Below are 24,869 nucleotides of genomic sequence, written 5' to 3' on the forward strand. Positions count from 1 at the left end.
TCAATTACTTCTGTTCACAGGCTCACACAGAGTAAAATTCTACAGAACAACACAGGGTGGTTTATTGTGAAACACTGTCAGTTCTTCCTTATTTTCTACTTGAATCTGCAACAACTAGCAAGAAAAAAAAAAGAAAGTAGATGGATTCCATGCAACATCCAATAAGGCTTCTACTATAACTAGCACCAGGAAATCAGGTTTGTAGGTTTGAAATATACAGGGGAAATAAGAAGAAATAACCTTCAACTCTGATCTAGAAATTTATAAGCAACTCAGTCAAAAAATTGAAAAATTCTGAATATTCCTCTTTTGAAAACAATTGGCACTAATTGCTGAAGAACTTGGACATCTTGTGCTACAGATCTAAAGAACACATCTGTAAACATAATTCATTAGGAAGAGAGGTAAGGAAAAATAGCATGAAGAGTATTTACTCTCCAGACTGATAAGTGTCACTGTTTCTTACTTTATCCTGTTTGTAATCATCATTTCTTGAATTTCAATTCTATATTTTTAGAAGAAACACTCTACTGAGGAACAGGATGCATCACAAACTACGTTATAACAAATAACTAAGAAACAATTCTTACTGTGGCAACAACGTCAGGATACACAATATAGCAAAAACAAAGGACACTATTTGAAGATGGTAAACTATTACCTAGAACCAATCCAGGACAGCAAAAGAGCTAAATGAAAAAGATCATAAATGGATGACATGAAAATATGTTTTGTCAAGAAAACTTTTTGATACTGATTGTTGTTTGGTATTCAATCAACATTAAACTGCTATTGTAATAATTAAACAAATATATTATTCAAATCTGTTATGTCATTTGATATTCAATACACACCTCAGTGGTTGAGTACTCTGCGCTTCAAAAATATCAGATAATAGATGACTTAGAGAAGTTAACAGATTCCTAGCTTCTCCTGTCCAATTTGTAAACAACCAACGTAAGACATTGCCCCTTACATCCCATGAATGATCCATCATCTGAAGTGGCAGAACACCTTTTTGTACTGCATACATAAAGGCTTATAGACATTAAAGCACTGAGTAGATCAGTCTGTATTACTTCATGTGTACAAACTTCTAGCTGATGCAACTAGTCCCTGAGGACAGCTTTCAATTTCCTACTAACCTTAAATAAAACAGAAAACAAAGCACTTAAGAAGTAGATCCATGCTCAGAAAGAGTTCCTGGTTCCTTTATGCTTTTTCTTAAAGACAAAACTCACATTAACTATTCTGTGGAATAATGATTTAAAAAAAAGGTGGGAAGAGTGTGGGAAATGAGCCTAAAAATACCACTTCTGCAAAACTACAACTGCCTAAGCTACCTATGGAAATTGCTTCCCATCCCACAGGAAAGGATGGGCTTTGAAGCACAAAGGTAGGAGGGAGATCATGGGTACTAAATGTAACAGCAGTCTGGACACAACCCGACCAACCTATTCCAGGCAACTTTGCTTGAGCAGAGAGGTTGGACAAGATGACATCTGGAGGCTAGGATGAGAGGAAAAAGTCTGCAGTTGTGCCATGGAAAGCACAACTTGGATGGGATATTAGGAACACTTTCAAGAATTTCTTCAAGGACAGAGTGATCAAGCATTGCAATAGGCTGCCTATGGGTGTAGCAAGTCTCCATCCCTAGAGGTTACAGCTGGACATGGCACCAAGGGTCCTGGTTTGACAGTCTGACTCAGTACATCAGACTGATGGCTGGACTCAATGATCTTGAAGGTTTTTTCCAACCTACACAATTCTACAGTTCTGTAGCAGAGAATCACTGTTTATATCTATCTGAAATATAAATATGTTCACTACAAGGTATTACTTCAAGACCATTAAGTTTGGGCTCTCAATTTGTACTTGCAAGCTTTATGAAAAACTGATGCCAAAATGTTTTAGCTTACAATATCTATAAGTATAAATGAACCAGAACAAACATTTTTTTATCCAGAAAAAAAAATTAACATAACCTAATTCCTGATAAACTTTCCCAGTCCTAAAATTTTCCTTCATAAAACAGAGGAGTAACAATAAATACACATAATTTATGGGCAGAATTTAAGAACCCTGTTACCGATAAATATTCAGTGTATTTTGAAATCTATGCAAATAGGAAAAAAAAGAATAAACCATTAAGTAGACCTTTTCACCTCGTTACAGCATTATGACTTACACTACCCTCCAGTTGTAGGAAATCATATTTCAAAATCCTTCAAATTCTACTATCCATTCACAACTCAAAGCCCCCAAAAAATATGGCTAGTTTATACGTTAGATCTCCATCCAAACAAAGAGATGGAAAGAATTCCGGAGGAGAAAAAGAATGTTAAAAAAACAAAAATCCTTCAACTCTTTTATAAATCAAACAATTAAAAACAGTTATCACTCCTAGAGAACTTGAACAAACAAAATCTCTCGGATGAGAGCAAACCCTTGCTCAAAAGCTAGCAATCTGAATGCCCAACGTAACTATGGCGGAATAACAAATGTAGGTCAAAGTATTACAACAGATTATGAAAACATGAGGCAACACATGAAGTTTGAAAGTCATGATTATAAGCCTTGGGAAACTAGAAGTTTCTAAGTGGGCATATTAAGTGGTTCTGTTTTAACTATTAAATGTTACATTTATATGAATACACTGTATTATGTGACTAATCAGAAAATGTTTCCTAAGGAAAGAACCAAAAGAATTAATATTTATTGGAACAAATAGAAAAAGAGTATTACTAATTGTACATCTCAAAACTGAATTGGTGATGCAGAGGCAACTTCAGCACTAACAACCAAAGGGAAGGACAAATAGCTACAACATAAAACTGTAAATAGAAATAACTTCCAGGAGCCAACATCACAATAACTTAGCATTCATGATGACTATCCTGAAAATACAATTTCCCTAATGACATGGACAGAGCAGATATAGAAGGGCTGCTTCAAAAGTAAGGCTTCCTATTTTATTGTGATAGCCCATGATATCAGAGGTAGATGTCGGTGGTATGGCAGTAGAGGTTCAACCTTCCCACCAATATTTCATCACATTTTGTTGTCATGCAAGAGTGGCAGCAGAGGGGTAGTCCAACAAAACTTATCTGAAAACTGAAGTGCTTATGAAGTAAAGGTGCATCGCTGAATTCCTCCACATGGAAAAAAAAATTGCACATTTACATTCATCAATCCTTGCTGAATGTTTATGGAGACCAAACAGTGGCCATGAGCACAACGAGGTGGTGGAGTGGTGCATATCAGCAAAAGCAATATGAAAGACAAACCATATTCCAGACGGCCATGCACAGCTGTCACCATAAAACGAAGAGCATCTCCATCAGCTCATCCATGTAAATTAGAAGATCACAAAACAGAGACCGTGTATGAAGCTCAAGATCAGCTTCAATGTATTAACAATGATGGTGGCAATACTAGAACATCAGTTCGCATCAGATGGATCTCACAAATGTTCACACAGTAACAGAAAGAACACCACATGCAAGTTTGCCAGGAACTATTGAACCAATGCGAAGCTGAAGGTGACAGTTCTTGGGATCACATCATTACCAAGGACAAGGCATGGTGTCACCACTACAAGCCAGAGTTAAAATGGCAGTCCGTTGAGTGGCGACGTGAATTCTCCATCAATGAAAAGTTCAAAACATAGCCCTCAATGGGTAAAGTGATGTGCGCTGTCTTTTGGGATAAGAAAGGGGCAATCTTTCTTGATTTATCGGAACCCAGACAAACCATCAGCTCTGGACTGTTACATCACAGTGCTGACTAAGCTGAAAGCTCAAACTTCCAGACTCAGGCCAGAGAAGAAAATCTTTCTCTTGCAACATGATAATGCCAGACTTCATACAAGCCTGAAGACCATGGAACACATTGCCAATCTTGGCTGCACCACCCTACAACACCCACCGTATAGTCTGGATTTGGTGTCTCCTGATTTTCATCTGTTCAGGCCGATGAAAGACAGACTGCATGGGCAAAACTTTCCCAGCAACAGTGGATAACAAAGCAGCTCTGAAACAGTGGGTCACCTCTGCCCGTGCAGATAGTTTTGAGTGCGGCATGCAGGTTCTCGTTCATTGCTACCAAAAATTCATAGCTAAAGGTGGTTACTATGTTGAATAATACTGTTTTGTAGCTGAGAATTTGCTCTGTCAAATAGCATCATTGTACTCTTTGCAAATGTTGTAGATTCCATGGAAATAAATAGGAGGCATTACTTTTGCAGCCGCCCACAGGATAGTGCAAGGAACAACCCAAACTTTATCCCAGTTCTACATTAACACAAAACAAATTCAGAAATCCAGTGCTTCTTCGCTTGCTCAGACAGAAATCCACTGCCATAAACATATTTAATGTATTTTCGAATCCACACTATTTGCACTAATCACTCCTTCGGTAATCCAGTAAAAGAAAGTTCTTACAGACACCCGTAATATTAATATCTCTTCCTTAAAAAACATATTTAACTTGAATTTTAACTTTGCCTCATGAAACATCTGATACTGGTCATTTACTGAAGAATACTTTAACAGCTAGACTCCCAGTTGCATTATGTTGCATGTATATTTAACTTCGTCAAAGTAGGTTATGTTAACCAGTAAGTCTGTAAAAACCACTAAGTAGTGAACCACATTGAATAAAAGCTAACGAAAAACCAAAGTGAATAAGATAAACACACTCCCATGTTAGGAAAAAAATTCATGTACCAAACTCTGTGACTTTTGAAGAGCTTACCTTCTTTTTGTCTCTCATTGAGCCCTTCCCTCGGACCATTATCTTGCATCCTGTTTCTGCCTCAAGCTGTTTAGCTGTTAGTCCTCTGGGCCCAAGGATCCTTCCAACAAAGTTAAACTGGAAGAAAAACAAAAAGTATTTCTATAAAACAAAGTAAACAAAATATAAAGATGTATTTCAATCTCTAAAACATCACAACTATTATTGCTTTTTTTTTTTTTTAATCAATTTAGAACATTACACTAACTTCCTGAGGTAAAAGAATGAGACAAGTATAACTATTATATATTAAATGCCTTGGCAATCCCTACTGTGGAAGATAAGGATTTCAGGTAAAAATAGGTTTTTAAATTTAATCTGACAATCTAGGGTAGTGACACTCCTAGCTTCCACTACATTAAGTGCAATGAACTCCTACATAAAATACATACACACATGCTCCTTATTAGGCTAACAACGTGCATCATATCCCAGAAGCAGTTTCTGAATGCATGACCAGACACACGTAGAATATCTGTGTGGTTGGACTAGTATGTTGCCTGGCATAGGTTCAGCCTCATAAAGGCACCACAAGGCTTCCATAAAAGGTCTCTTGGTCTAGCCTTTCTTTGCTCCCTTCAGCTAAGAAGCATCCAGAAAAAAATATATATATATTTTGCTTTCTGTACTTTTTGACTGGGGTCTACCTGGCCAGCACACTGCCAACTGGCCACCTGTCATGAACAGAAATTGAGGTGTTTTCCAAAACCACAACTTCTTAACATTTCCTTTAGCAAAGCAAACAAATGTTAAAACAAGCTAACAAACACAGTTACATTAAAAAGGCAGATAAAACTGGGTTTCTTGAAGCATGTTGCCTGGACAAAGTAATATTTCAGCTGAGACCTCAACAAAGTTACTCAGAACAGCCAAATTTAACAAATGACATTTCTATTAACACATCACAGATGACCAGAAGCCCTTCTCCATCCCTGAAAATTTCAGTTCTAGTGCTTGGCCCAACACTTGTTGATTCCAAATGCCGTTCTTCATTACTTTTGCCTTGCCACTTCCCTCAGGTTTGTATCCAACCAACACCACATTATTCTTCATTTTTACAGTGAATTCCACAGCAATGACATCAGGAACACTAGTTTTGAATTTCAGTTGTCTTCACAAGTAGCTAGTATGATATTTTCTAAGAGCATTTTCTACTCCACTAACAATGTTACTCCCAAAAAGGAAACATGACTCCATTTGAGGTGGAACATCAGCTGATTCTATCATCACTACTGATCTGCTAATACAGTTTAAGCAAGTTGTTATTTTAACAAATGATTCCCAAGTCTTTTGTACTAACAGCTTACTGTCAACATTCCTCAGTTCCTCAGAGTGTCATATCAGAACTTTAGCTGAGAGCTCCACAGGAAAAAGCATTAACGAAATTTCTGAAGTGACTAAGTACAGATAAGAGACTACCAAACCACAATTGAGAAAACAGCACAGATTAACCCTTTTAGTTAGCATCAAAAGACTTATCAGAATCCAGCTGTATCTCCATCTACTGTTTCTCTTACCTGCCAAATAATAGTAAGTATTGTTACACCGGACAAAATCAAAGAACTGTTTCGATCACATTTAAACTCAGGATTTCTCATGTTTTTCCCAATCTCTCACCCAACTGCATTTTTCCTCACCACTTTTCTTTTTCACCATCTTCAAACTACACATCTGTGTTTAAGAACACTGGTTATTCGAATACTGCATGATGTCTAAATTCAGAATACTTCTCTATAATTTCCTACAGCTTTATTCTCATGCTGGACTTGTCCAGTCCTCCAGGGCTCACCTTACTCCTAGTGAATAAGAAGTAAATATCAGTGATTCACAAACTGCTTTGATCAGTTTAAGATGACTAGACTCACTAGTACAAATGCATTCAGTTAATGCCTGTTACAATAAGCGTGTTAAAAAATGAAGCACAACTGTCCCATGCTAATATTAACTGCTTCCACATAAACAAGACCCAGGCAACAAGCAACCAAATACTTTGTTTTCCTTCACCAAGTTAGTCTCTCTGTTCTTAACAAGTCTCTATATTGAATTTCTATAACCACTTTTGCTCACAGTAATTTGTAATCATTCTTCTGTGTTTTTGTTTTGTTTATGAAGAGGTGAACAAAGTTTTGTTTTTATTGCGTTCTCAAATCTTCCTATGCAAACTCAATATCAGAACTCCGTACTAGAATTCCAAGTCTGTGACATGTATAAGCATGAAAATATCCTATGCATCGCTTACATATTCATGCAGAATCAAACACATTAGGAAAAGAAAGCTGCTCTAAATCCTAATGTTTGTACCTAGTCCAGGATCTTAATGATCGCTGTGCAGCAACAGACACTCACAGAAGCTGACAAAATTTCAGTCCTATCTAACAAGTTGACTGAATCAGAAACCCTCTGACAACCCTCTATTACCAGGAAAACCAATAGCTTTTACATTGCTTCCATGCCTCATCAGATTCTACATCCAGAACAAAAGGAAAACGAGAACAAAGTATGCTAGAATTCGAAGCTGCAGATTAACAAAAGGTTTCACAGACACATGACTTATTTTAACAATGTACAAGAATGCAATACTTTAGAAACTTTCCATACAAGTTAAAACCTGAAAAATTTGGAGGAATTCATTAGTATTATATTTCACCTGTGCTTTTTGTATTTTGTGTTTTCCCTTCACACCTGAAAGTAAGATATGAAGATCTAGTTTATCTGATAAAAAAATCTTGTCTTTATTTTCAGAAAATAATCTGAAAAAAATTTGGATTAAAATAACCAAATCTCACAAGAGAGATATCATATAAGCATGCATTTGGTTAGAGAATTAATTTGATCAATTAAAAACTAAATTATTCTACCATTTTATTATTGCAAGTGTTCCATGATTTACTATACATGGCATTTACAGAGATCTTAAAGTCTATTCCAATTTTAAGCAAAATGAAAAATGCCTTAGCAAGTTTATTTGTGCCACAAATATGCTGAGTATGAACATTTTGCACTCAGCCTAAATATCCTTTTAAGTAAAATATCAGTAGTACCTCACAACAGAAGATGTTCTATGTTGGCATTAACTAAGAATACATAAAGTTACAATTTAATTATTCTTGAGTACTTATTTGTATGTATGGTTTTTCTGAAGAAAAATAGTCTATGCATTTAATTTAAACAGATTCATATGTATAGCTATCTTCCACTGTATTTCCAATTTAAAAAATAGCACCGTACTGACAAAAAACTTTTAAGAAATGGAAAATGCTCTAAGTCATGACAGCACTGTGACAGTTATTTTTGCATATTTTGAAGATAGCTTATATTGCTTCCATTACATTTTTAGATAATCTTAGAAAAGTAGTTTTTTTGTTTTTTTTAAATCTTAACAGCAATTTAACTAGGTAAACTGTAACTATGTAAAATACTTGAAGTACTGGGAAACAACAGCATAATAAATCTTAAGAAGGTAAGATTTTACACTTTCAGCTCTGTAGTATGTTTAATTAAGAAAACAGGACACATGGCATAACCTGTTGCTCAGAGATCTTTGTAGAAAATATTAAATGCTATATAGGACAGTATAGGAAAACATAAATGTGCAATTTATTCTACTTCACAATGTGCTTTCTCATTACAGTATTTTCCAACGTTTATTCAATTAACTTACCATAAGCAAATACCCATTCTCAAAACGACAACTTTATCACAAGTTTTTAGTGACAATATAGAAGCTGTAGTGGTATAAATTTAGATATTCACACACACCTGTACAGAGATTTTAAGGAGTACTAACATTATAGCTAAGAAATTCTATATTCAAAATCACCACAAAAGAATTCAGACAAAGTGTTTTAGTTCATATTTACATTCCTGCCTCCCCTTTTTTTTCTTTTAGAAAAAATATTATATCAAAATACTCCAAGTTATGGATCCAACCTCATCCCACACAGTTTATACAGCTACATTTTTGACAGTCGTTGGTTAAGAAAGTGTCTTTCCTGTGCACAGAAAGACTCAGACATTTCATGTCTTCCTAACTATTTGTGGTGATTTAACAACACAATCACTGCTAAAGAAAACAGTGTTCAAAAGAAAACAGTAACAAGAATTACTACTAAATAAAAACAACTGCATCACGTTTGCAGTGATGAACACTAGATTCACTAAAAACAAAGAATGGAAAGTTTCCATACACAGATGTGCCACTAGTTCATATTCAAGAAACCAAATAGAAAAAGTTTGTTTCAGAAATATTTCCGAGATTGCAAAATCTTGCATTAGCATGTATTTTGAGGATGTATTTAAATATGCTCCAGTGGAATTTGGCGATAGTATTTAGGAGATCCAATCTCTGATGATATTTTACAGGAAGAGGAGGCTGACAAAGTGGATGGTATTAACACTGTCAACACAATGAACATAGTACTAATAACGTATATTTTAGTATACAAACTAACCTTAATGTAGTTTCTAAGCTGTTGATGAAAAGTGAACTTGTTTCCTGAAATCTCTTCCAGAAACACCTACTGGTAACAGAAGACAGGCTGCAGACAACAACGCCCAAGAAACATTCCCTTCATCCCTTTATCAAGTAAGTTTTCTAAGCAAAATAACTAAGTAAATGCCAAAGTACATATGTAGAGAATGACACGTATAATCTGCTTATGCCAGATATATCCATTTACATCTGCTGGGTGTATCTGACCCACACCATTCTAATACTATCATCAAAGCTAAGCGAGTGCTCATCTTCTTACAGGCAAGACCTGATAACTATTGTAGGAGTAAGACAAGCTTAGTCAAGATTGAAAGCATGTTTAAGCAACATATTTTTAATGCAAAAGTAAAGGATATGAACATAATTGTAATATATTACTAAAATACAGTGCTTTTGAACATGGAGAACAAAGGTAATATTCAGTATTTTAAAGTCTGTTACTTATTAGCATCCAGAGCATTCCCTCTTGGACATGAGCAACACACGCTCTCAAGGATGGATTAGTATAACAAACATTGTGATTCATCTTGAGCAATGTGCACTTATAACTGCACTTCTCATTAGCAAAGCTCCCTGAAAAAATTGAAGATGGCAGAATAAGACAAACCTTTATGGAATTTTTAAGTACTAAAAATCAGGGTTTTTTTTTATATTTAGATTTTTTTAAATAACTTAAAAAGTAGTTAAAAAAACATGCTTAAAGTATCAAATTTTTCAAAAGGTATACCAGGGCCATTATGAAATTCTCTTTGCTAGTGTGCATATTCCTGCAACACAGTACTATTTAACCAGTTAAGGATTGATTCAACTTATATTCTGGAAGCCAGGTAAAAATAAGTAATGTAATTTCATGTAGAAAATTGAGATTGTTTTAATTGGGTGACAAGTTTTAATAAGTATGTTGATTGCAATAATAAAAACAAAGTCTTTTACAAAGTACCGCAAAAATTAAGACCTCAAGACAGCATAACAGCAAAAAACAGCCACCTTAAAGTAAAAATATCCAAGTATTCCTTTAAAGATGGCACAATTTTTAAAGGTTAATTTTATTGCTGGGATTGACTTGTCAGTTATTGACAAGGTTGGTATATCAGATAGTTTACATTCATTTCTGATCAATGAGACTAACAGCCACTGCTGATCATTCCAAAGAATGAATCTAAATCTCTCTGATCACTGCAGCTGTAATCTAGACAAACCAGATCATCCCCATGATTTCAACAGAATATTATTTTCATATAGCAGAAAGCATCCTAGTGCTTTAAATGCTTAAGGAAAAAAAAAAAAGCAAAAAAAAAATGCCTGGGATTTCGAATGAATTACTAAATCCTTTAAATCCAGACTATTCACCTCTAATAACCTCTGTGCTGAAGGCTTTGAGAGCTTATTTAACTGACAAATAGCTTTACAACCCCCCCATGTAAATATAATGGATCAGATCCATTAAAAATAGTAATAAATAAAATCGGGCTAACTTTCCAGGTCAGTCTAATAATGGCAATAAAGCTTTCTTCTTTAAGGGAAGAAAAATAAAATAAAGTCCCAGAGAATAGATTAATTTTAAAAGCAATACTATTTTTCTTCAAATTCTTAACTCATATTCATAAGAGAACCTCTGAATAAGCTATCAAGTATGCATACTAGATGTTGTTTCATTCAGATTTTTTAAAAAATATTATTCTAACAGTCAGAAATATATTTAAACACTGCTTTACTTTTAGTACAGGAAGTCACAGGACAGAAAAGGCAGAAAAATCTCAGTAGTAGCAAAGCCCAGTTAACTGAATGTATTACAACTAGGACACAAGTAGTGTCCCTCAGGAGTCAATTTTGGGACCAGTGCTCTTCAACATCTTCATCAATGACATAGACGATGGCATCGAGAGCACCCTCAGCAAGCTTGCGGATGACACCAAGCTGAGCGGTGCAGTCAATACACTGTAAGGAAGGGAAGCCATCCAGAGGACCTGGACAGGCTGGAGAAGTGGGCCCAGGAAAACCTAATGAGGTTCAATAAGACGAAGTACAGGGTGCTGCACTTGGGTCGGGGCAATCCCAAGTGTTTATATAAACTGGGGGAAGTTGTCCTTGAGAGCAGCCCTGTAGAGAAGGACTTGGGGGTCCTGGTGGACAAGAAGCTGGACATGAGCCAGTGTGTGCTTGCAGCCCGGAAGGCCAACTGTGTTCTGGTCTGCCTTAAAAAAGGGGCAGCCAGCAGGGAGAGGGAGGTGATTGTCCCCCTCTACTCGGCTCTTGCGAGTCCCTATCTGGAGTACTGCACCCAGGCCTGGGGCCCCCAGTGCAAGAAGGACGTGGAACTCTTGGAGCAGATCCAGAGAAGGACCACTAAGATGATCAGAGGGCTGCAGCACCTCTCCTGTGAGGAAAGGTTGAGGGAACTGGACTTGCTTAGCTTGGAGAAGGCTCCGGGGAGACCTCCTTATAGCCTTCCAGTACTTGAAGGGAACTTATAAACAGGAAGGGGAACGGCTGTTCACAAGGGTGGATTGTGATAGGACAAGGGGGAATGGTTTTAAACTGAGACAGGGGAGGTTTAGGTTAGATATTAGGAGGACTGGAGCAGGTTGCCCAAGGAGGTTGTGGATGCCCCATCCCTGGAGGCATTCAAGGCCAGGCTGGATGTGGCTCTGGCAGCTGGTCTAGTGGTTGGTGACCCTGCACACAGCAGGGGGGTTGAAACTAGATGATCATTTTCAAACCAGGCCATTCAATGATTCTATGATGGTTGGTGTTGTCAATATATAGTTTCCTTTGTTACCTGCTGGAGCTCAGTACATGTCAAGACCCATTATCAAAATACTGCCATAAGAACTTAGAGTGAAAATACAAAATCAAAATTTTCAAGTTTTATTTATTTTGGTTATCTATCATACTACTGTAATTTTCATCCACACTTCCAATCACAATATAAACAGAAAATCTACTTTTAGCTCATCTGTATAGAAGATTCCACCTGCTTTTGTAATGCAATGTAAAAGTTCCTGAAGATGGAAAAATATGCTTATCTTGTCAAGTACTCAAGAAGTTTCTTTCACAACACCGCAGAAGTTGCACTGCTTAAGCTGCTTTAAATAGAAGTAATTTAAGTCTGATAAACAGACTAGAAAGTTTGAGAGAATTAACAGTAACTCTTAAATTTCTGACCAGTAACTCTAACAATAAAACTGTTTCTACATTTACCGTGCAGGATTAAATAATCACACGGAAAGAAAGCTAATATTATAAATAGCCTGTACTTGCATTAGATAAGTAAAAGGGATAAAGGTTTATTTATCAAATCTTCTACATGTTGCTCATGTTTGTGCTGGTGGTCTTATATACGTCACACAGTTTTGAATGTTAAGTTGTTAGATCAACACAAGTATTGCCTGAGATCCAGAAGAGCTGCTGTGCTAATTCGGAATATAACCAGCACTTGAAGAATGGTATCACACACCAATGCAGGAGAAGATTTTCAAATCACAACCTAGCTCCATTTCAATAAATCTCTCTGTTTACGGATATACAAAAAAGTAAAATCTGACTAAACACAATACCTCAAATTTCCTGAGCAAAGCAGCTCAAATCTGTCTAATCTCTTTTACACAAGGTCTGAAAAACCTATCTTGTGCACCAACAACTACACAGTCAATCTGAACTTCCACATACCTATTTAAGCACTCTGTAGAAAAGATAAGCACAAATGATTGTATTAATTTAATGCAAGACCATCTTTAATTGGTAAAAAACCACTTAGGAGAAGCCGCTCCTGATCATAGGGAAAAATAGCTGTTAACATTAAGACAAATGAGACCCATCTGTCATTATTCATATTTTCTAAAAAAGCATTCAAGTGGCTACACCTCTCTTCTACAAGCCACCAAAACAAGCTTTAAGGGGACAAGCTCCTCCTAAGTAGACAAGACTTGGGATTTCTGATCTCACCCCATTGTGACAGGTTACAGTGCTGAACAAGGAATCTGTATATGCTGAAGAACACGATGGCAAGGAAAGAAAATTCCCAAGAAAGTGAGCACTGTTTCACTCTATTTAGACCACAGTTTCTCTCAGAGAAAGCTCTGCTACCCTCCCTACCACCCCAGCAGAGGGCTGCATCAAGGATACCCAATCAGCAGATGCACCTATCTCAGATATAAAAGGGGACAAGGTAGGCCTGTTCAGCAAGAACTGATCTGCTGAAAAGCCAAAGATTAGGCTTAGGTCTTCATTTCTTTGAGGCAGTTGATGGCTGTAAACCAGAACAAATGATTTAGTTTGGGTTCAAAAACTGAAGAATTCATGAGCAAAAGAAAAAAAAACACAGTAGAAACTGAAGCAAAAAGCAGCACCAAAAAATAAGCAAGATTTATCTTCCAGCTGAACTGTTAATCACGTTTCTAGCTTAAGTTTGATCACTGTTACTGCACACAAAATTAATTAAATTAAAATTTAATAAAGGTATGTAAGTTGCTCCAAAAGTAATACCTCCTATTTATTCCCATAGAAACCTACAACAGATAGGAAGAACAAAACACTGCTTGATAGAGAAAATTATCAGCTTCAAAACACTATAAAACAGAAGGCATTACTTTTGAAGCAGCCCTCATAGAATTATATAGTTGCATATCAAAGAAGAGAGCCTTCTATGCAACTGAGCAGTGATTTTTCCAAACATTAGCTTTCATTCTGTACGTACATAATAAATCACATTATGATACATTTCTATATCATTAATAAAAGGAGCAGAATTAGAACATACAAAGTTTGCACCACCTGAGAACATTTGTTTTTATCTATTACAAAGAGTTTTTTTCTAATTTTAAATTAAAGATATCAAGTATCAACATGCACCTAAGAATTCCACTAAGGAGCAAGGAAGCATCACAAGAACATTACCGTGACATGACCTAACAAACACTTTGACACAAAAGTAGATCAACTTTTTAAATTACTTTCTTTGGATGGAAATGAAGTACTCATTTATTTCTGTACTTGGTGAGTCACAGCATGCTGAAGAGCTTTAGTCGAATTTCATAGAATAGTTTCTTTAAAATTAAGAATTTACATTTTATGTACCTAATGAAAGTACTCTTTCACAGTTTGTCCTTCCAAACTCTTTAACCTTCCCTGTCGTTAGGGTTGACTGATAAGCCACCAGCTGTTTTCTTCCTACTGCTACAATGCATTCTCTTCCTTTTTAAGGCTAGTATACCCAAGCAGGAAACAGGACTTTAGCCAGCTGCTAGAATGTCACAATCCTATATATTTAGCTCTCATCTCATTTACTGCCATCCCTCAGTGTCAGCCACTTAATGTCCCTTTCACTCCAGTCCACTGACATTCCTCATCGAGCTGACAACAACGCCGGCTGGATCAGCAGCTATGAGTACAAGAACACACAACAACAAAGCACAGACCTTATCAGTTATCAGAGACAAAAGCCATGACACGTCAAACACAGTCAAGGTGAAAAACATTTTTTTATTTTCAGCTCTCAGTTTTACTGTTTCTAAGTTGGGTAACTGTTGATATACATTACCTTTAAATCTTTTAGCATATTTAATTAAATTTGTTCTTTTCGTATATTTAATTAAAACTAGTCTATCATCACCTAATGTAAGTTCTTCTGTTTGTACTGTTTGTTCTATGTTTTGCTTCTTTTTTCTCAGTGCTTTCCATACATACCAATACAAACCATGCACTAGTCACACTAGTCACATTTGCTTTTAAATGTGCTTTTGCACATTTAAGATCATCTAAAACATTAACCCTTCTCTTCATGCTACAAGTTTAAAAATAATAATCTTAATAGGGTAGTTTCCCTTTCATTCCAAGAGAGTATAAAATAATATCCCTCAAAACATATTTTATGCTACATGTTCTGTTCATGTAAAAACACTAATCTAATTACTGTCATATTTTGGAAATAATTGGATTTTAAATTGCTTAGAATTATCAACATAAGTGAGAAAGCTGTAAAGATAGACAAATTAACAATTTCATGCTTTTAAAATAGAAATTTCTGTTATCATTAGAGGCCCATTTGCAATGATTTAAAGGCCCACAGTACAGTTTGGTAGTTTCCGCCTTTAAGTAGTCATAAAACCCTTTAAACAGTAATTGAAAGATTGTTAACAGAAAGTCATTCAGGAAACCAGATCCCGTGAACAATCTAATAGTAGGCATGCTTAAGAAAGATAGTGAATAATCTGTTTCATCCTATTCACTAAGATGAGGTTTTCAGAGCAACGAGAAGACATCAGTTTCAATAATGCCAGGAGATGAATAAAAATTGTTCAATTCCATGCTCTACTTGGGAATGTGACACATTTATCCAGAGAATTAACAAGTTGTGCTCTGGGTAAGCTGGTCTCCAAAACCTAATTGTAGGTTCCAGCAGTGCCCTCCAAGCCTCACAGTCTACATCATTAAAATCATATTCCAGTAACAAAGAATCCTTAGGATATACAGTCCAACAACTCATTTCCATAATAACACCTTTTAATTAGATGTGACTACATGTGACATTACCCAAGGCACTTAAGTTGGCAATTTTGCTGTACACTGCTTCCTATTTTCAGTAATTAGAAGTGAGAAAGATATGCTTAAATTGGAGCACCATTGCAGATGGTGATACTGTTATTACAAATACTTTGCAGAAATGGAAATTCTTATACTTAGGAGACACCATTCCCCACCACTCTTTGTTTTTGTTTTGTTTTGTTTCCTTTTAAATATAGTGGGTTTTTTTCCTCCCAGAAAGAAAGAGCTGACCAAGCAGAAACACTTTTGAGGTTATACTTAACTAAATGCTGAGGAAAGATTCTCAGCAACCACTTCATTTCATCGTATCATTTACTAGAATTTTAGATGTAAAGTTTTACATCAATTTCACAGAGCAGATTTTATGTTAAACTACTTTGCTTTATAATTCTAAGTTTCAAATATAAATTTGTCACCTTGAGAGGTGAGTGGAAACAGATTACGTGCTTCCAAATCAGAAAATCTTAAAGTTGTATTATTTAAATAGTAATTACCATATTTTTCTTGAAAAAAAAAAAAACAAACCACTCTGACAATTCAAAAAAAAAAAAAATAAAAATGGTAAAGCACCACACCAAACAGTAGAACAACCAAGCTATGATAGACTTAGAGTATTATTTTGCTGAAAAACTTAGAAATTTCATAACATACCAGAAAAGAGTGGTAAGTTATTTAACCTTCCTAAACATAAACATACTTTTCATGTGTCCAGAATTTCATGCCATGAAAATATTATTTTGACAAAGTAACTTTAAATTATTTAATCAAAATATCTATAAAAGCAAGCCCCCTCTCAAAATAAAAAAACAGTTGGGTTATATAGTTAGTAGCCTTTGTATAATTCTACTACAAGATATCAAGTGATATACTTTAACCATAAGCAAAAGAAAAATGTCTTGTACCTTTTGATGTCTATTTGCTCTTGTCCAAATAGTACTCAAAAAAAACCCCATCTTTCTTACTGTTGACCATATTTCAAATCAGAAATTGAACAATTCCATTCCCTCTGGAAAGGCTGTTACAGAAGTGCACAATGTGCACATATAACTCCCAGAGTCTACATCAGTTTGCAAAATCCAAGTTGAGACGCAGAAGCACCTCAACAGGTCAGAAACGCACAACATATTTCCAATTACAAACCCTAACCCTAACCTCTGAGTATCTCCTTTAGCACTTTAGGTTCTTCCTCAAAATGGCTTCTGCTAACAGTATGATAACACCAAACTTCAACTCAGCTCTATCTGTCAGAAGGTATCACACAGACAAAGGCAAAACTGAAAAGGGCCTATAATGTCTTAGAAAGCCCAAGTCAGGGGGGTTTAGAGATACAAGTCTCATCACATCTACACCATAGAATCACGTACTTCAGTCATCATGAAGCAGCACACAGCAGCAGGTAAGGCTAGCATTACAGTTACAACAGTTCCTTTACATTTACCTATCAAATAATATTGAAACTATTATCCCAAAGATTTTCCGCTAAGTAGCAGCATATTAACAATTCAAAATTCATCTCTAACTAGCTTCTGTTTTTTATCTAGGAGCTTTTAAAAGGAAGGAGATAAACAGACATTACATTCTGTTTGTCGAAGGAGACCAACGCAGCTCATTTTCATTGCAACAGAAGAGGAACTACTCCCCACTTCCAGCAGGAAAAAAGTTGATTAAAAAGTTACCAAAAAGCTTTACAAGGTGCTTCAGGTCCATACACTAATTAGTCCATTAGCAGTAGCTCGCATCTCCAGCCCTATAGATGCTACAAAGCCAGATTTCCAGGTTTCTCTCCTGTTCAATTTGTGCATCCACTATTACCTTGCAAAAACAGGAAATCCTTTGGAAAGGCTGACAAGCCTTCCAGGTCTCAAGAACGACAATTTGCACTTGTGGAAGGGAGGAAAAAAAAACAAAAAAAAATCTTTTTTGAGACAGACCAAAGTCCAAGAAACATTGTTTTAGCATGAGTTTGGTGACAGTAGTTTTTTGCTTTCCTTTTAATGCAAGTGATCTTCACTTAAAAAAAAAAAAGTGACTAAATACAGTCAATTCAAACTGTAAAATTTAAAACATCTGGAAGTTTGATAAGCTTATTCAAGTAATATATTTCTTACCATCAGTATTGAAGACATTAAATGGAGACTGATTTGTCACTATCAGTAATCAGGGTAAAAAAAAAAATCTGCAGCATCAAGACAGAGCTATTTCACAAAGCACTTACTTTTTGAGATCACATGCATTTGGTGGTGAAAAAAAAAAAAATCACAATATCCTGAGAAACTGCTACATATTTAAGACAATTTTCAGTCGATTCCACTGATCTTCCCAGAGCAGTTTCTCTAACACTAACAAGATAAAGCTCTCAGTATCCTTTGATACTCCAGCTCAAACTTTATGTTTAGGATAAACCTGAATTTTTTCAGGTCAATATGTTCTGATTGTTTAAAAATCACACATCTAAAGTATACTTCTCAAACATATGTCAGCACTGTAAAGAAACAGAAGCCTCTGAGGGCAGGAGGGGGAGCTATCAACAAACCAAAGCAACTTAAAAACCTAAATGTTGGGTGGATGAATATACAGAACAATGAGCCTTCCTGGAAGATGGGAGGCTTTGGGGGATATTATGTTATAGAATACGAGATAATTAACATAAATGCTAGTAAGGTGCAAAAAGAGAACTGAGGATATGTCAACCAGAAATATCTTTTATTTTCATCCACAATATTTTAAGGAAACCAATGCACAGTTTAAAGTAAGGTCAGCAAGTTTCAGAAGAAATCCGAGCCTTCACAGAATTAGACTGTTATACTCTTCTTAATGAGGAAAAAACCACCCTAACAGTTTAAGAGCTGTGTATAAATATTTTACCAAAGTAATTGTAATGAAACAACCAAGTCCCAACTACTGCTCTTCACAGCTTTAAAAACACAGCAGAGACTAATTAAATATATAGAGTGGATAGATATACCAACCAGATGAATACCTACTAGCCAAACAGAACCTGCCATGCATGCGTATCTATTGAGGTAGCATTTATCTTTTACTATAAATTCGAATGTTCAAAACTAAGATAGGTAAGCAACAGTTCATACAATATAAAACAAAAAACAGAAGAAAAATAACTAAATAGAAACTTTATTCCTTAAACTGGATGGAATTTGTGTACAATCTTCCTCTCAACAATAATCATGGAAATAGGCCAACCAGTCTAACAGTATGAGATGCAAATGCACAGAAAAGAATAATCTTGTTCAAGTAAGAAGTGAATACTATAAAACATCGCACTAAGAATTTGCCTCAACAAATGAAATATACTTGAAAATGTTTTACCTCTTTAAAAAAATTAACAGTTCATGTTCTTATTTAAATGACTTTTTTGTAATTAATATGCACCTGGAAGGCTTGTGAACGAATTTATTCTAGAAAAAAGTAATAGAACTTGAGAACCTACTACTGATTCAGCTGCCTCAGAAGCAATTTCTAAACTAACAAATGTATTTTAAACACTTCTCTACCTCAACTCCTGTGAGTGCATTTCTGTATTTACTTAATTCTCCAATCCTAGTTAAAGCACGCAAGATGTTAATTCACAAGAAAAGCTATCAGCAAGTTCTGTAGTGTACCCAACTATACCTGACCACTCACAGCAGCAGCAAATGTCATTCTGAGGAACTTCCTCCTCTCTGTATAAAACCTTTCCCTACTACAGTAAATGTTTGAGAGAACTGATTGAACAAGATCCAATTAAAAGCAGTGTATTTCACAAATCTCTCTGCCCTACATCTAACTTTCATTACACTTGAACACAATCCTTCTGTATTTTTAGTACTGCAAGAGATACTATACAAAATATGTAGAAATACTGAGAGAAATCAGGAATAGGAAGCATACACAAACTGACAAGACAAGTTAGAAGCTATAATACGTGACCAATTGGAGCCACACACCCAGATATTTTTGCAGTCCATGAAATAAAGATATTTATGCACATAAAGCACAGAATTCTAGAACATTCAAACAAAAGAGGGTATTAAGATGACTGCTCTGATCAAATAAATTGCCCACTGAAAGCCTAACTCTGCAGAGACAATTACAATTGAGAGACCAGCCATAATGAAAGGCACTGTGCAAGCTAAAACAAGCATGATAGATGTTGACGACTAGGTCTTAAGTTGATCTTTAAAAAGTTCATTTTGAAATACTCTTTGCAACTGCCAACATTAACCATTTTGAGTAAGATTAATTTAAACTACCTCTTCTAGCCAAAGTCTAAAATTATTATTTCATTCACAGAACAGTAGATTGTACACACTGCCTGGAGTCATTTTCTAGCCTACTATCCTCCTGCAGAAGTTGTCCCTCCCACTTCTGTTCATGGTATACATAAGGCACCCAGTGTCTAGCAGTAACTTATTGTATAGATAAGAGGTCTCACACACTTATGAGTTGGAATTGGACAGTGACTACACTAGAAGAATAAACCACTACTTTCCAGAAATGTCATACACATGCTGGACAAATCTGTAAGTCTAATCCTACAATGTTAATTTGAAGAATTTCTTAATATAAGAATAATCACAAGAAACACACCCTAATAAATCTATTTAAAAGTTAATAAAACCTGAAATAAAGGATAAAATGTAAATAATATTAAATTACTATGTAATCTCTTGTCAAATGCAATTGTACTCAATGCTTGAAGCATTAAATATGAGGAAGGAAACTATCACAAGGATGAGGTACAGACTTAGCTCATTGGCACTGGTGAACTGACGTTGAGCTTGAAATATTACCATTGAAGGCTACGCAGAAGGATTACTTTTTTTTTCTTCTTTACTTGCTTTTAAATCTTCAAGGTACCTTCGAAGCTAAAATAAACATGTTTTGAAGATTTCAATGGCTTATATCTGAACCAAATTATGATATATGTCATTTTTCAAGCAGGGTGCTAGAAAATACCCTAAACAGTGGAGTGTGAAAGATAACTTTATTTTAAATTCTGGTTCAAAAGGTGAATTGTCAGTAATGGAAACACATGCAATAAAACATTAGGTACAGGAGGAGAAAAGGCTTGTAGATTTCCATTTTGTTAACATCTAAACAAAGGGTTTTTTTTGGTTTTTTTTTGTTTTTTTTTGTTTTTTTTTTTTGTTGTTGTTGTTTGTTTTTTTCCCCAATGAATCTACTCCTCTATTACTTGCAAACAGAGAGTGTAAAACCTCATAAATATGTGATGTTCCAACTCAAACATAGCTTATTTTTAAACTTACTACTTTTAGTAGAGCACTGTTCCAAATATCTCATTAGTAAGCAAACTGTTTTAGTTCCTTCAAATATATTTGATAGTTAAATCAGTAGATGACGTTTTCCCAAATCTTCCTAAACCTCTGATGGTTACTCTGTAGACCAAATTTATTTACTGAGAAGAGTTATATTCCCCTCTTTCCTTACTACTGCAAGGGTAAACAAGGCTAGTTTCTTTAGCTTCCTTCTCTGATCATTAGGGAATTATGAGCTTAAATAAATGAATCAGAACAATAAATAAAGAGAATGTTATCATTTTTCTAATCCATATTAGGGATACTATTAAACTCTGATATTACCAAATTGAAAAAGGATTTCAATGTTTTGTCAGTAAGTTCCCCATAGTAAAATGAATCCCTGTGTTCATCGCTCTGTTGTACTACTTAAACAGTTTTAACTAAAATGGTCAGAAAGTATGCACAAGCTGTTTATCACTGCTGGCCTCTGAGCTTCAGTACCCTCAAAGGACATGCTACTTCAGATGCGATAATTACTGAATTCTTACATTTATACTGAAGAGGCACAGAAGAGTTCCAACAGAGAATTTCACATTAATCAGAGCTAACAGGGCATTTATTAAAAATAAAGCCATGATTTTAACAGAAAAACATCTGTTCAGTCCAATATTTGTAGGTACTAATTCCAAAAATTGTTTAAACCGGTATCAAACTTTAGTCTTGGCATTTAAAGGGAAATTCAAGCAAAGAAATCATTTATCTGAAGCATAAGAAATGCTGAAGACAGTATTAACCATTCACCTACAAACAATAGCATATCCTTCACATTCTTCTGTTTCCTATGAGCTCTTATTTTCCAGATATTACCATACACTCTTTTATACTGCGATGAAACATTTTTCCATAAAATGGAAGTGCTTTTAAACTGCAACACCAGAAAATTAAATGATACAAAGATTTAATTGTAGAGAGAACATAATTTTAACTAAAGGGCAAATTACATACAAATACCAGAACCTATTCTTCATTCTAACAATTCGTCTGACACACTTCTGGAGCACATAAATGTCTCAAGAAAAAAAAAAAAAAAGAGCTAAATAGCCCAAATCTCAGTTGTAAGACTAACATTTCCATAAATATCAAACATCTTCGAAGGACACGAGAAGGAAATAATATATACATAAAAGTATGTGCAATTATACTACTGTAGCATGCACTGAAAAAAAATGAGCCTGACTGTACACCACCCCCACAGCTAGGCAATTTATCAGATACTGATAACATCATGAAAAACTCAACTCCTTCAAATTCTAGCACAGAAGTAGAAGCACAGACTCTACACAGCCCACATTTAAAAACTATTAGGTGTTTCAGATGAAGATTAATTTTGTAAATTCAGATCTTACATCAACTATATTCTTAGAATCAAACCTAGAATGAAAGACATTCAATAAACAATCCAAAAAAATTAAGAGACTGAAGAGGATTTTATATGCATATTAGATACGTAATTCAAGCTTATATATTGCTTTCTCTGTATAAGCACCCCAAGAACAGCTAAACAGCAGTAGCGAAACTACAGAAGCTATGAAAATTCACAGTTATTTTTTATACATACATACACAGTTCTATGTTTACGTACACATATGCATTCCACATATAATGTGCATATGCTTGCTTTAAACAGATGACAGACCATTAAGTCTCACAGTTGATTTAGGACTCTGCACAAAATTACACTCCAGTGCTACTTGGTATCCACTCCAGTCAACTGGTCTATATGCTTCCAATAACTTCAAAATACTTTCCAGAATGTATGTTTGCTAAAGCATTACATTAGTTTACTGATGTTTATTTTTTGCTCGTTTAAAGAAAAATTAAATCTACATCAGGAAACTGTTTCTCATCACTTTTCACCTACTTTTCCTTTATGATTACTCAGCCTTATGTCTTTGTAAGGTAAACAAGATTGTCAATAGCAAGAGAATGACAACAATGGAAGGAATTAACTGGATTTATCAAAGTCACCCTGATAGCCTGCATAGCATGTCTTCCCTGTATCCAATCTCAATTTAAGCAATTGCTAAATATGAATAAAAGACTGAATGTAATGCTGTGCTATTAACAATTGCTATCAGTGAAATTACCTTTACAAGTAAATTTCACGTTTTTGAGACAAGTTGGAATTACACTCCAGACTTTCTGAACACTGTACTAGCCTAAACACTGAGCAACATATTTCATCACTAACTTCTAGAAAAGGTGTAAGAGCTGTTCTTGTATGCACTGAATATTTGGTTCTTAACTAATTATCAAGGCTGGGCAGATCCTCATTCTGAGGTCAGGAACAAATGCAGACAGACAACAGGTACACAGAGAAAATGCTGGAATTGGCTTTCCATTTAAGTATGAATTGCAGAGTACAACACTCAGAACCTATCCAGAAAAACACATTTGTCTCCTCCCAAGTTGATATGATAGTCTAATACCATATAATAATACCTGGCATGGGTGGTGGCAAATTTTACTAACTGATGCCACCACGACTGAAATAAGTAGCACTTGACTGAACAAAATGTATTGCTCTTTCTTCAAGCATGGGATTGAGTTAAGCTCAAACTTACTGTTCTTTATCTGGTTTAAAGAAGATAGTCACAAGCAAGCTCAGAAATATCAGAAAAGTATGTTTGAGCTAGCATAAGGATTTGTTAGTGACAAGCAAAAGAGTAGTGACAGAAGTTCCAGGTTTTTTATCAAACTTTTCAGACTATTTCACAAGAACCAACTACCTTTTTATTGCAGGTCATACATTTACAAAGCACAAGCTTCTCCAACTTCTGAATTTCCAAGAGCTTAATAAAATAGCAATCACTTCAAGGGCATTCTTCTGAAGGCAAACAAAGAGTAGCTCGAGAAATCCTACAGCCAAAGTGTTACACAAGTGTTTTACCAGTACCACAGACAACCTTTTCCCTGCTTATTTACAATATATTTGATAATTAACTGCCAGACAAGTGCTGAGCTACTGCACCATCAATTACTGGAAGAAAAGCTTAATCATCAACATAACTCGTTTTTATTCCTTCTACCTCATGATTCCAGAAGATCAAGCATCAACTTCCATAAAAACTGCAAATAATAGTTAAGGCAGCTATTCACAAATGATGCACTGTACAATTATAAAATAAAAAGATTTCAACAGTAAGCTATATTTTAAAAAGCTATTAACTAATATAACTCTAAAACACATACACGTATCTAAATAAAATGTTCGTTTATTTTACAGAAAAACTGTATTACACTGTTCCTCTCAAAGATCTAGAATTCCAAGTAGTTTCAAGTAATGTTTTTTGGCATGGATGTGGATAAGCATATGTATATGTATGCACATAGGCAGCTAGATTTTTATATGCATATACTTAATTTGGAGAAATAAAGAAAGGAGAAGGAAAAGATATTCTTACTGTCAGCTCAAATTCCTGAAACAGGTATTTTAATTCAGAAGCAATAAACCACCTTTGTGAAGACTGAAAAGGGAGACACTTGTCTAAACGTTGTTTTGAATAGTGACTTGCACTTAACTTTCTAATGAAGTTTTACTTAATGATCTGAATATTCTATGCAGCATTAAAATAATAATTTTATAGAGTTTAATCTAGTAACAATGCAAAGGAAAGCTGCAGAAATACCACAGGTGTTACATCCACTATTTGCTGTTCTGTGTTTTTTTCCACTTTTGTGTAACTTCACTGTGCAAATGCTTCATTTAAACCCTACACTCC

General features: G+C 35.1%; 2 protein-coding genes across 10 annotated transcripts in view; one reads left to right on the top strand and one right to left on the bottom strand.

The window, feature by feature from the left end:
• QKI (QKI, KH domain containing RNA binding) overlaps window positions 1–24,869 on the bottom strand; it is a 136,272-nt gene that overhangs the window by 78,268 nt on the left and 33,135 nt on the right. For all 8 annotated transcript variants that reach the window (XM_031612753.2, XM_031612758.2, XM_031612797.2 and 5 more), the window contains exon 3: window positions 4,756–4,872. In XM_031612753.2, coding sequence (XP_031468613.1) covers window positions 4,756–4,872 — 117 coding nt within the window. The remainder of the gene's footprint in view (window positions 1–4,755; window positions 4,873–24,869) is intronic.
• On the top strand, window positions 1,745–23,452 carry LOC116242181 (uncharacterized). Of its 2 annotated transcripts, none has more exons than XR_016464291.1 (4): window positions 1,745–4,123; window positions 9,306–9,379; window positions 14,617–14,752; window positions 17,371–23,452. XR_016464291.1 is itself a non-coding variant. In XM_090135536.1 (4 exons), exons 1-4 carry the CDS (start codon window positions 3,991–3,993, stop codon window positions 17,392–17,394), a joined length of 330 nt encoding a protein of 109 aa, XP_089991662.1. In that variant the 5' UTR covers window positions 1,745–3,990; the 3' UTR covers window positions 17,395–23,452. The 2 variants fall into 2 exon arrangements, 1 of the variants encoding a protein (XP_089991662.1); XM_090135536.1 differs by having other exon boundaries at window positions 1,745–4,086.

This window comes from Phasianus colchicus, chromosome 2 (genome assembly GCF_987193195.1).
Source record: "Phasianus colchicus chromosome 2, bPhaCol1.hap1.1, whole genome shotgun sequence".
Classification (NCBI taxonomy): Eukaryota; Metazoa; Chordata; class Aves; order Galliformes; family Phasianidae; genus Phasianus; species Phasianus colchicus.

Coding starts and splice junctions, on each gene's coding strand:
- LOC116242181 (XM_090135536.1), top strand. CDS start 3,991: ATGGGCAAAACTTTCCCAGCAACAGTGGATAACAAAGCAGCTCTGAAA. Junction 9,380..14,616: donor TCCCTTCATCCCTTTATCAA/GTAAGTTTTCTA, acceptor CTTTCACTCCAG/TCCACTGACATTCCTCATCG. Junction 14,753..17,370: donor ACACGTCAAACACAGTCAAG/GTGAAAAACATT, acceptor TTTTTTATCTAG/GAGCTTTTAAAAGGAAGGAG.